The following is a 13,533-nucleotide window of genomic DNA, read 5'->3' as shown; positions in this document are numbered from 1 at the left end:
CCTGTCACCCTCTAAAGGTGCCCCTTCTCTGGGCAGACTCAGATGTGCATTTTAAACTCAGGTAACTCACTTTTAGACATCTGGGTTGACTCTGACGAACTGCAACCTCATAAGCCCCTTATTCCTCAGGTTTTCTTGAAGATGACATCACAACAATCACCTAAGTCCATCCTGCTAATTAACAGGGGCCACAGAACACCACCTGGAAATCTGTATTTCAAGGCCGTCACTCACTAAGCAACTTAATTTTTAGAGATTTCTAAGCTTGTTTTCAAGATTCCAAGTGATAAAAGATCCCTGGTATAACTCAAAATAATATTCAGTGGGGAACTTTCCCGTTATGAATGAGACAATTTGCAGTTTAGATTTGTACAGCTCCAGCTTTGAACCCCTGGATGCTGCTACCTCCTTGCCAAATTAAAAAATTCCAGGAATTCTTAAACTTTACAGAAAGAGTTCACATCTTGAATTCACTGTCAGAAATACACACTAACTTCAAGGGTCTCAATTCAAGACAAAACTGAACTACAAGTAAAAATTTCTAAGAAAATCCAACCCTGTTAAGACAACTTGAGATACCTGGTAGCCAGAGCTGCTTTTTGCCTATTCACTGTAATCAGAATTTTACATAAATTTCTGATCAATGAGTATCCTCTGTAAATTACAGGTCTGTCTTTATGAGCAGACTGATCTAAATATGAAATCAGTCTTACTGTGAGTGGGGAGCAGTCACCTGCCTCCCAGAGGTCCTTCCCAACATACTGAATAATTCTATAATAAACACACATACCTACACAAAAATACATGTATTTATACAGGATGAGGGGCACTTATGTTTTAACAAAACTGGGTGAAAGAAATGATGGCTGATACTTTACATCAGCAACTTACTGACACCATTTTACTGCCATCCCCTGATCTGTACATGGAGGCGCGTTTGGATGCAACCAAAAAAAAAAACAGCAACAAAACAAAACCAAACACAAACCAAACAAAAAAAACCAAACAAACACCCCCAAAACCAAGCAAAATGTCAGCTGATGAAGCTCTGCAAATAGAAGCAAAACGAAAAAACAAGCCTAGGAGAGGATTATGTGAAGGTCAATGGCCCGAATGCGATGCTGCGTTTCATGCTCTGTGTGAGATGAAGCAATGTCTTGGCTTAAAAATGAAATAAAACAGTAGGGAAAAAACTCCAGCAACCTGCAGAGGTCTCGGGCACAGTTTCATTGTCATTCTCATTTCCTGTATATTCTGTAGAAAAGCAAGACAAAAGAAAGGGACAAGAGGGAAAGGACCAAGTCGTTACAGTTTGGCAAACTCTTCTCACAGAAAATACAAAGCTGCCCTTCCCCCAAAAGTCTGCTCATCTCCCACCCAGCTTCTCAAGGATTAGGAGATCTTTTGAAACATGAAGAGCTGCAATGCAGGGAAGAAGCATCACTGTGTTGTTACAAGAACATAAAGAGTCATGGCAAGAGAACCCAAAGAGCCCCACACACAACCTGCAGTAAAACCAGTAAAAACTGGATTAAGCCAGAGAGCAAACCTCCCACAACCCTCTGCTGGTAATGAGACTGTAAATCAGCTGGCTCCATTTCAGGGGAAATTAAGGTGAAATCCAGCCTAATAGAGCAAAGCACCAAAAGGTATTAAAAGCTGATCAAAACAAGCCATTACCAACACAGATTTTATCATCATAATAATAGTATCACATGTATTAAGCAGTCAATTTATCAGATGGAAGCAAAATTAAAAACAGCTTTTTAACTTTTGAAAGAAATGTTAAAAGAACTTCTTCAAAAGTGTAAAATCTCTCTCTCCTTGGAGGTGAGCTGTATATATAACTTAGAGTAGCCTGATTTATTTTGAAGTCTTGATAGGACAACACCAATGACCATTAATTTCACTCCTTTGGCAAACTTTATTCACCATGTGTTCTAATCCCCTAAAAATCAGGTTTTTGGTGCAATTTTTTAAAGGTAGTTCTTGCACTTCAGAGTTTTACACTCCTATTTCAGTCTGCTTTCATTAAAAAGAAATCTCATGGCAGAAAAAATTAAAGAATCATATCATGGTGCCAATACGAAAGCACAGGAGTTTTTAAATTAAATGTACATGTTTTTGTTAGGATGCAGAACATACATGGAAGGCATTATACAATCCATACATTTAGCTGGAAATGAGTTTCCAAACTCCAGTTTCTTTAAAATCAGTCACTATAACTTCCCTTTGAGATAGAAGAGATTGGCTGGAAAAGTCACAAACAGAGGGAGCTGAATTATGGAGAAATCAAAATAACTGATGTAAGGAAGAGACAACAGAACAAATTTAGCCCTGAAACAGCATTAATACTGAATGATAGTGAACTTGTCACAAAATAACAGATTTGATGGAGAGGACAGATAATTTAACCTTCATTCACACTTCAAAGCCTTAAAACTCACAGAGAAAAGAGACATTATAAGACAGAAGACTGTTAATTTGATTAAAACATCTCAAAGCTTTCCATTTGTCACTCATTCCCAGGCCACATCTGTGCATTCCTGCAAATACAGCCTATAATGGGAACTAAATAAAACAGGAATGATTTAACACTGTTTTATCTCCAATCAAAAAGAGCAGTTTTACACCAGCCAGGGTCTAATTTAATCAGCAAACACTGCAGTTCACCAATGGAGCAAGAGCTCTGTTCCCAAGATCTCTGGAATCAGCATCCATGTGCAGATGCATCCTCCTCCTTCTTCTCCAGCTCTGAAGAGTAGGTTTTAAAGTATTAAAGCACATGAATCAGCACTTCACAGCTTGCAGAATACTGTATTTTAAGCCACAATGTGCAAACAATAAAGCAGATGTCTATTTTTATAAGCAGAAATGGTAAAATATCCAAGGACAGCAGCACTGTGCTGCTTTGTTGACCTGTCTGCTGGTCATGGCTGCAATAATGAGAACACTTTTTCTACAATATGCTTTTCAACTTGAAATTAAGTGTCCTGCTTAGTAATCTGAAGTATATGAAGTATTCTTGCAACTATTATTAAAAATAGCAAAAATTACAGCAGCAACAACAATAAAATAATAATAAAAATTAAAAGCTCTCTGTATTCCCATGGTCACCACAAAACCCACTTTGGTGGAATAAGGCTTGGTGAGCAGCTTTGTATTTCACAAAGCACCCGTGGCCACCAAGAAAACAAACACTCATGGAAAAAATGACTAAAAGAGGAAATATGTGATACCAGCCAGGAGCAAAAATAACCTGCAGAAGGCAAACCAAGTTATCTTTCGGGCACTAAAAAGATCTGCCATGCAATTCTAGATAACCACAGAGATATCATTAAAAAAAGTTAATTAAAGTATTAAATACTGTGAAGAGTTACCTTGCCAACAGGCTCCAACCACCAGCTGTGTTTCTATCTTGGAAGGGTGCAGGGGGTAATCCTCAGTCACTGGGAAAGGATCATAGGAAACACCATCTACATAAAGAGTCACTGCAGGGAACACAACGTTGACAACGTAGTGATGCCACTCCTTGTCACACACCTGAGCAGAGAGAGTTGGAAACATTAATTACAGCTGAATTATGCACATCTTGCATAAACACATGCAGACATGCAACATCCACGAGCCTGTACAGACACAGTTGATGTTGCACACACATGGCACACATCTGAAAGGCAAACTGACTGTCAAACATTAATAAAAAGTTTCTTTTCTTCTGTTGCCAACACAGGAAGCTGCTGTATTTCCCTTCCTTTAATTTTTATACTGAATAACAGCATATTTCAATCTAAAAATACATATCTACATGCAAGCACATCCTGAAATACTGTTATAAGACAACATTAATTGACAGAGGACAGGTATTTTCTGAGAGAGAACATTAAAAAAAAAACTTTTTGAATTGGAAAAGGCCTTCCATGACAGAATTATTTACAGCGAAAGCTGATCTGGTTTTGGAAAGTAGAAATTTTCCTACAAGGACATATATGTGTATTTTATCATTAAAACAACACACATTGCCCTGCACAAAAACTAGGATATAATTAGATGTGTTACAAAGTCACTCACTGTTTGGGTAACTGGCAAAACAAACCTGCAAGAGTAACCTAAAGCAACTAAAAGAACTTGATAAACTGACAGATATTCAGGGTTATTTTATCATTCAGATCCAGAGCTCTGGAAAAGGTCCCACATTCAGAAGTACTTTAACGCTGTAAACAACCTGGAATACTTCCTGTTTTTTCATGCCCTCTGGAATACTTCCCATTTTCTCATGCACTCTTCTCCTACAGTGAACGTAGAAGAATGACACTGGGTTTTCTATTTTACATCCCAGATGAAAAGGTGCAGCTGAACCTGACACTTGATCACAAATCAAACAAGTATCGTTGGGGTCTATAAAAAAAAAAGGGCATCAGGAGTTCAGAGCTGCAAAAAGTATTTAGTAACAATTATACCACCAGGGAGTTTGGTCCCTGGTGGTTTGCACTCTAACATCCTACCAGCTGTCCCTCCAAAGGTACCTGATTCAGCTTCCAGTGGAATTCAGCAGGTTTGTAGGTTTTTCCCTCCGAAGGGTCCTGGCGGAAGAGGAAGACGAGCCGGCAGTTGTGGACGTAGAGGGTGTAGTGGTGCCGGTTCATATCTGCACGAGAGGTTTTAGGGACAGCATTATTCCCTGTAAACCCCCAGAACTCCACAAAATCCACCTGTTCTGCAATTTCACACTTAAATCTCCACGTAACTGAGAGGAATAAACCAATGTGGAAGTTAGTCAGGCACGGTAAGAGGAATTTGAAACATTCGTAGAAGTAGCGAGGGCAAACATTGCTGAAGAACCCACAGGTAACAGACACGTCTCTCCAAATCCAATCTAAACCAGGGCATAGGAGTGAAGAACCAGAGATAAACTGCCAGCAGGAGAAAAAGAAAAAGAGCTCTGTTTACAAACAGCTTTTTTTTGTTACAAAGGAGCAGCTCCCACAGCTTCTGGTTCCTGGTTTGGAGCAGGTACACACACTTCCCGAAGAGAAAACTGCAGTCACAGCTCTAAAGGATTTTAGCAGCATCATCCATTCCATAGCATGGATGAGCCAAGAAAGTGGGGAATGTAAAAGAGACCAAACTCATGTCAATCTTTCAGTCTGACAGCACTGAGCCTGACTGCACTGTTCCAGTGCAATACAGTCCAAACTGCCTCCCTCCAGCTAACCTGGATTTAGTCTTTCAATATTTCCTAATATACCCTTAGAATGAAGGCAAATACTACCAGAAACTACCTGCCACGAGAATTCCGTGGTTAGGTCAAACCAAGGAATAAAAAAGGAGAAGTTGTTTTGAAGGTCTGCTGCCTGTGCACTTTAAATCAGGAAAAACTATTTTAAATTTGCCTTTTTTCTCTCCAGTTCACTTATTTCCATGAAGAAGGTTTGGGGTTTGATTAAGAGGAATAGGTGAAGGTAGGAAAAGAGAATATTTGTACCTGGTTCTGAATGACTGTCACTTTTCTCCTGTTCAAAGAAATGCTTTTGGGGTACTATAAATCTTTCATATTTTCTTACAACAAATCTTTCTTATTTTCAAATAAAATTTAAAACATATTCAGTGTAGCTTCCTTTGAAAGACCCAGCAGCAATTAAATAAAGTCTCTGCTACACTGGCCAAATGCACTGCTCCAGCTTAACAAAGACAGGAATTCTTTTGCCCCCATTAGACAGCAATTATGGAAACAGGGTTATCACATTTCCTTCTTATTAATAGCATTTTCAAAATTATTGTGTCTGTAGCATTCACAGAGAGTGAAATTATGCACAGAGTGAAAAAAAAATTTCATCACTGGTGAGAGAGAAATTATATCCTTCTAGAAAAAAAAAAGATATAGCAGCAAATGCTGCCACTAGACCTGATATATGTATCTCAGTGTTTTCAGGCATCATAAGAACAGAGCTATCTTTGGAGATGCAAACTCGGGACTGCATTCCCAGAATAAGTCATCCAGCACAGCAAAAGAAGTGCATAATGTAAACTGAAATAGATTTAGAAAAACCAAGCCTGCCCAATCTGAAGCTGGATAATCTAAAGCCAAATCTATACATAAGCACAATAAAGAGCGACTTTCAAAGTCCATTCATTTCACTTCAAAAAAAAAAGGTAGAGAAAAACCTGAAGGTTGTCACACGTGCTGCCACAGAACACAAAAACCCAACCAACCAAAAGGCTGTTTACAATCGAAATACTGACAAACCTGTCTTGTCTGAGTTGCACAGAATTGTCTCCTTCTCCCTGGTTCCAGGCCCGTGCCTCATCCACACCGAAATCACGAAGGGCTCTTTCATATTGACTGTGACAACCCCATCTGGAACCTTCACAGCCTGGGTGCCGTTGAACTCGAAGACCTGGTCGCTGTCGTGGCCGTTGTCCGTGGGAAGGCCCACGGTCCAGTTTGCAGCACTGCTGGGAGGGGGAAGCAGCTCAGCTGTGCCAGAAGCAGCACCTACAGGGAAAAGGGAATCAGATAAAAAAACTTAAAAAGACCGCTGCTAGTTTCAAACCAAACTGCTTTTCTGAGCGCTAAATTTTCGGCACCAACTGCCAGGATGATGTACTGCCATCACACATCAAGCAATTCTCCTCTGACATAATGTGGCACTAATTACAGACATCTGATATCGTGATGACTTCCAAAAATGTAGCTTCTGGGTAAGCAACTAAGCTCATTGAAATTGTTTTCCTTACTGTCTCTACAGCTGTAGAATCTCATTTTGCCCCCCCCCCCATCTCAGGACCCGTTTCATTAATGCCACTTGTCCCTCAGGCCCGTGCCTGTGATGCCTTTCTCTCAACACTGTACTAGCTGTGAGTCTCATGTTCACCCAGATGAAGGGAGTGCATAAGCACCCCCTCCCAGCTCCCTGTCTAATCACAGCAGAGACAGAAGCAGGTTCTTGGCTTGCTGTCCTTTCCCCACTTCTTAACGTCACACTGACCTCAATCAGGGAACAGCTCAGGAATTGCCTGGGTCTCTGGGGTTACACACTGTTCAGACTTTCAGCCGAAGTTCAAGACATAAATCAGTGATAATTTGTCCTGTAATCTCTATTCTTCCATACTGCCTACAAAGGATTCATAAACTCCTCATAAAGCCTTTTACTGCAGCATAAGTGGGTGCCAAGGGCTTCCTTGGGCAAGCACAGTATGAATGTCTCTGATGCAAGGGAACTGGTTTTCTTCCAAACCACTTTTTCTATGGTGTTCTCATCTAGTTTTTTTACCATGCATTTCTTAGATTGCAGCCATCACATCCATCATGCTCAGAGAAAGAGAGCCTTTAATGGCTATACCCTTCACCCAGATAACATTCTTTCAGCTCTTCAACATGACTCTCATGTGAGGGAAATTATTAGTGCACACAAGCTAGTGGAGAGGCAGAAGAAAGAGATTCTTTACCACACTTGAGAATTATTTTAAAAGTCACCTTCAGGCAGTTTCACTGCCTGCTAGGAAACAAGCTGCAGGAAACTACATGCAAAGGAAGACCAGATCTACTCACTGATTTGTGGTCTAACATAAAATTCAAAGAAAAACTAGCAAGCAAGAGAGACCACTTTTACTTTAACAAAGGCATTCTTACCACAGAGCCTGTGGATGGATTTCTCTGAGTAGGTGTCTCTATCACAGCCTTTACCAATATGGTTGGTTTCCAGTTCAACTGTTGCTTCAACGGAGGTTATTGGCTCATCACACGTCTCCAAATGCATCCCAGGGAACAGAGCCAAGGAACCAGTGCCAGGCTCATACTCTATTCTTTTGCTCCAACCTGTGTATTTATCCAAAGAAACAATGTTAAAGATGTCTCACGTTGAACTGAAGGTAGGAGCAAACGCTAACAGCAGAGATAAAGGAGAGCACACCAACCTTGCCAGCCAGGCTTGCACGTAGGCTTAATGCTAATTTTAACCAACACATCCTCAGCAGCTCTCTTCTTCCCACAGTCATACGCTGTTACTGTCAGTTTATACTGATGTTCTTTACCATAGCTCAGCTTCTCTGTGTTTTTTATATAACCTGGCACACACAAAAAAAGCAATGATCAGACATCGATCTCATTTCTCGGGGTCACTGCTGCACTAAATGAGTTCAGGTACCAGCTCTGTGCTTCACACAGATACCCAAGACTTAACAGACACCCCTGTGAGGGAATTACCCTTCACTATTTGACTTTTCAATGCCAGACATCAGGCCCAGATCCTTACAAATTACATTAATCCAGAGATGAGCACACAGACACAGAACAGCAGGTATATACATCTCAGGCTCTTAATAGTATATTATCTCAAAATGAAACTGCTCCTGGGTGGTAACTGATACTGTTACCATACATAAACTGTTTGGATTATGCCAGCATTCTCTATCTTTTTTTTTTAAATTTGCAAACCTATTGACAACGTGGATCCCCCAAAAAACTCAAACTAAAAGCCCACTGAAAACTGTTCACTTTGCTTAACCAGCTTGCTTGGACCACTGAAATTACCTAGAGATTTTGAAGGATCCACAGATCACTGGAGGTCAGGAAATGACCTAAACAAATGACTACACTTCAAAAGCAACAGCCATGAAACTCCAGCCACACATGAGCATCTCAAATGTGTAAAGCACACAGGTGGAATCCCATTTTTGAAAGCTAAGTAGCACAAGTTATCCTAACACAGAATGGACAAGACAGATCTAGTAAGAGGTGGTTTAAAACATCAGACAATTACTATATTTCCTTTAGTTTGAAAAGCATATTACAAGAAACAGAGATGCAACCCCCCATCTGCTCCTGCCATCAGTGACAGCACATGGTACTGGCATTGAAAGACATCTCACTGTTCATTATTAATTCAGACTGAACACCTCTGTTTAACTCTGCTTAGGGAGGGGTTAAACAGGCCTGCTGTACTTCTGGGCTGACCCATTGGAATCCCGTTTTTTGGGTGACAGATGACAACAATTCCCACTGCACTCACCATCCTTGTCAATGGCAAAGGGCACATCTGGAGTCACAATCTCGTAGCTGCAGATCTGGCTGAACTGGGGGGAACAATCTGCATCCAGGGCCTCCACCTTGAGGATGTTGTCGTACCTCTTGCCCTCGATCACCGTGGCCTTGTAGGACTTCTCCTTGAACACCGGCGCGTACTCGTTCACGTCGTTCACCTGGATGTGGACTGTGGCTCTGGAAGAACACACACACACACACACAGGTCACCTGGATGTGGACTGTGGCTCTGGAAGAACACACACACAGGTCAGCCTGGAGGCTGCACAGCTCCTGCTCGTGCCAGGACTTCTGGTACAACAGCTCGCTCTTCTCCACGGGAACCCGTCCTTCGGAATTCCAGCCCTCAGGAAGAAATGACTAATAAAGCCAACAGTCTCAGAAACTACCCTAACTAGGAGAGCCGTGGGTGTTTTTCCAGTGTGTTGCCATATAAATCAGTGCAATTCTACATTATTGTTTACTACTGTTATTTATTTGCAAATAACATTCAAACCTTTGCATTGCAACCATAAAATTGGCACCATTTTACAGAATTGCAATGAAACAGAGCTGTGACAAAATAGGCTTTTACTTTTGTTAAAACAGTATAATCCTACTTCTTCCCTGCTGTCAGAGTATTTGATATGAACACCCCAATTTTATTTCATGTGAACAAGAGTGACAGTTAAGACTGGTCTTAGACTAAGAGCTCAGTCAAGTGCATTTGATTGGCTTTCTTTGGCTAATAAAGTACTCAGCTGTGTAAGTCAGTGAAAACAGGCTTATTTGTTAGATGGAGAAATGAGAAATCAGACAATTTAAATGGAAGAATCACAGAAGTGGTAGATACACTTTAACACATCATGCAGCTTGCTGGATAATCCAAAACAGATTGGATCTTGAATTCCATCCTTTCATGCCTGTCACTGATTGCTGGTGCACACAGAATAGGAAAAATAAAGCAGTTTCTGTCACTGACCGAGGAGAAAAGATGAATGATGGAAAATAACTAATGAAGAATTCAACAATTACAGTCCTTCCATAAAAGCAGAAGTTTCCTAATGATTTAAGGTTTTATTTTATCCTACATGCTAAATAAACTCCACCAAAAATAAGGTACCAAACAAACTGGACATTTCTGACTTGTAGATCTACACTTCCAAGACTGTTAAAAACCACAAAACCCCCCATAACACAGCCAGCCATGGGCCAGGGCAATGTGAACTGTGGCCTGTAGGTGTAGATTGTGAAAACCCATCATTCTGATGTGGGAGAACAGTAGCAGAGTGTGCTGCTAGATGTTCAGGACATAGGCTCAATTTGGATAACCCTAATTTTTACTAGACCCATCAGAGGAAAGTTTTTATCTCAACCAGCACAGGTAGAAAAAATACAGATAAATTCTACAGTGTGGAGGAGGACCTGAACAAAGAACATAATTCGAGCCAACCCAACAAAACATTTGTTGCCATCCTTCTCTTTGAAATCTTCTTTCAAAAGTCAAATTGAGTACCAAACAGTTTAAGGACACAGCTATTTTCCCTAAATGCAATCCTTTAGGAGGTTACATTCTGCTGCCTATTTTGAAGCACACTTGTGTTTGTCACCAAGTTGACCTCTGCTAGTCTGTTCTGGATCTTATTTACTGCCTTCTTTGCCTCACACAGCAGCTCATCTCCCACATGCTCTGCAGATGTTTACACCAGGGTGTTAAACAGCTATTCTCAAGTGGATTTTGTAGAGGGTATTTTATATTGTGGTTTTTCTTTAGCTAAAGATTAGCTGAAGATTGCTTTGTTCCCATTCTTCAATCTAGGCAGAGATGAGCCTTGTGCTATTGATCTTGGGTTCTTTTGGTGAGGCTGTCTGCAAATGATAACAACATGTCTTCTTTTGCATTTTGTTAAGTTTAATATAGATTGACTTCTTGAACCAGGTTTTGGGATTTAGAAACTGAATTCTGAAACAACATCCAGGCTTGATGTCCCATGCAAACTCTGTATCAACTTGAGCCACATTTTAAGTGTATCAACAGTTTTTCTGCTTCTATCCCCACACTATTTTCTAATGTAAATTCAGAGACATCAAGGGATGAAGCAGTGCCACATAAAACACAAATGAAGAGATGTCCAAGCAGTTCATGTCCATTTGACTGCTCTTCTCATCCCCATTATGATCCTGCTGGAGCAGGGAGGCTGCACCAGATGACCCACTGTTGTCCTTCCAAACCATTTTGTGATTCTGGGCTTATATGAAAAAAGTCTTCCAGTATTAACACTTGGTTTACATTTACTCTACACAGACAATAAACCACCACGAGCAGGAGACCCCTTGCAACCAAACTTCCCCTCAGCCCAGCCCAGATTTACTCACTTGTGGGATTTTTTGGAGTTTGCCCCGTCTGGTCCCTTCCCGCAGTCGTAGGCCTGGATGGTGAAGGTGTAGTCCTTCTGCAGCTCACAGTCCAGCTTCTCCTTCGAGCGGATTATTCCCTCACCAGTGGATTTATCCACCACCACTGCTTCAAAGGGAACATTCTGCCCGTGAATTTTAAATCCACAGATCTCACCTACAGAGCCAAAGGGAGAGAGGTCAGAACCGGCAGAAGTCGGCGACACGTTTATAAAATAAAACGACCGAATATTTTGCAGCCAAGGGTTTGTGAGGGTCTGTGGACAAAGCAAGAGCACTGTGCTTTAAAATGGGTGATTTCTGGGAACTTTAGTAAAAACAGAAGCAAACGTCTGCCCTTCCAAGCAACTTGTTTACTTTGCATCCATTCATGCAGGAGGACAAAAGAGAAAAAGAGAAATGTAGACAGGCATTTCACAGGAGTACTTGAGATAGCTCTAGGGTAAGAGTAGATCTCATGTGAGCACACAGCCAAGGCCACTGGTAATGTCTTCTATGCCAAGCTACTGGGAATAGCTGGGCAGCTGGTTCGTTTTGACCAGAGCAGAAGGTTAAAATGCACAGTTACGAGTCGAGGGATGAAAAAGCTCCGAGTACAGGTTCAGCACCAGAATTACAGAAATTCTGTCAACAGATCAAAGGGCAAAGTCTTCCTGTGCAATGTACCTGGCTAAAATCAGGGAATCAAAATAAACTACTGAATGAGAAAGGTAGAAATACCAACTTCTCAGGCATCCATTTCAACTGCTATCTACTAACACGGGTCAATGTTAGCCAAGGGAGCTCTCACGTGGAATGATTTAGGAGGCTGTGCTTCTATCCAAACCCTTCATCCTACAGACCTGGAAGAGCAGTCCCTAGCACATCATTTTGAAACACATCTAAGCCTCACACTGCACTGCAAGACTCTGGCTGGCACAGCTGGGTAAGCCCAGCACACAACAAAAGCCACTCAAGCTGTCTGAGCACCCACACTGGGTTTTTACCTGTATAATTCATGTTTTGAAGGTGATTTTCTTCCACCACCAAAGCCCACTGTTTTGCTGTTATAGTTGCAGTGGTACCACAGTACCAAGAATGCTCTCCTACTGTAAACATGTCTAGAGGTCTTCAAAAAAAGGGGGTTTGATTCATATTTAAACTCATGAAGAAAGTACTGAAGGATATGTTCTGCAGGGCAGGGGCTGTAATGCTTCAGCACTTATATATTACTTTACAAAGCACTTCAAAAAACTTCAGATGTCCCAAAAAAGCTGTAAGTGAAAACACCATAAAATGCTAATTTCCCCCCAAACCAACTTCTTCAGTGTCCACACAAGGTACAATAACCCCAAATGGTTCAAATGGATGTCTGATTTACAGATATTTCTAACCAAGGGTTTGGTTACATAACAGTTTTTAATCAATATATTTTAAAATAGAAAAAAACTGGGAGAATAAATGGGACAAAAGTGCATGACAGGATCTTCTGTTTCAGTGCTGATTCCCCATTTCATAACCAAAGTTAGTAGGTTAATATTCATAAAAGGGATAGAAAGAACCCTTTATCACCTTCTTTGGTGACTGTCACCTCAAAACTCTCTAAAGGGAGAAAAGATAAACCCAAGTCAGTAACAGGAAAGGTTGAACGGGAGCAAATAAGGAAAAGGCAAAGATGCAAACATTACACAGAAAAGCTTTGGAAAAACTGTATTTTAAAATTCCAGTGGTGATTTGCTGCAACTGTTACAATTTTAGAGTTTTAGTTATGTTAAATATGATTTAATCTTTTAACTCCAGGTTGCCATTTGTAGAATTTTGAAGTATTTAGTAAATTCATCAAAAGGTTTTTTTCGATTTTTCCTTTTCTTTTTTTTTTTAATACCACCTGCTAAACAAGAGATATTTTCAAAATTCCATGGTGATGAACAACTATCCATAAAGTAGAACTGATCTGAATTTATTTATACTATACTATTTAAAAGAGACAGATAATTCAAACCAGGTTTTATCTACTATATTGAAACCACCACGTTTCTACAATTACAAAACTTCATACTCCCTTTTTGAGTTCCAGATAAAAAGGTTGTTTTGGTTTTGTTTTTTTTAGGACAGTC

General features: G+C 40.5%; 1 protein-coding gene across 4 annotated transcripts in view; it reads right to left on the bottom strand.

Annotated features, from left to right (window-relative positions):
- The window catches only part of CLSTN1 (calsyntenin 1), a 37,993-nt gene that overhangs the window by 9,624 nt on the left and 14,836 nt on the right, over window positions 1-13,533 (bottom strand). The window contains exons 3-11 of one of the 4 annotated variants that reach the window (XM_032708800.1): window positions 12,989-13,018; window positions 11,399-11,594; window positions 9,012-9,220; window positions 7,918-8,067; window positions 7,634-7,819; window positions 6,248-6,496; window positions 4,527-4,648; window positions 3,381-3,543; window positions 1,204-1,254 (exon numbers count right to left, since the gene is read on the bottom strand). In XM_032708800.1, coding sequence (XP_032564691.1) covers window positions 1,204-1,254; window positions 3,381-3,543; window positions 4,527-4,648; window positions 6,248-6,496; window positions 7,634-7,819; window positions 7,918-8,067; window positions 9,012-9,220; window positions 11,399-11,594; window positions 12,989-13,018 — 1,356 coding nt within the window. The remainder of the gene's footprint in view (window positions 1-1,203; window positions 1,255-3,380; window positions 3,544-4,526; window positions 4,649-6,247; window positions 6,497-7,633; window positions 7,820-7,917; window positions 8,068-9,011; window positions 9,221-11,398; window positions 11,595-12,988; window positions 13,019-13,533) is intronic. The other 3 variants (XM_032708802.1, XM_032708801.1, XM_032708803.1) reach the window with 3 other exon arrangements.

The sequence above is a fragment of the Chiroxiphia lanceolata genome, chromosome 22 (assembly GCF_009829145.1).
Source record: "Chiroxiphia lanceolata isolate bChiLan1 chromosome 22, bChiLan1.pri, whole genome shotgun sequence".
In the NCBI taxonomy this organism is placed as follows: domain Eukaryota; kingdom Metazoa; phylum Chordata; class Aves; order Passeriformes; family Pipridae; genus Chiroxiphia; species Chiroxiphia lanceolata.
This window is presented reverse-complemented; position numbering and strand designations above follow the sequence as displayed.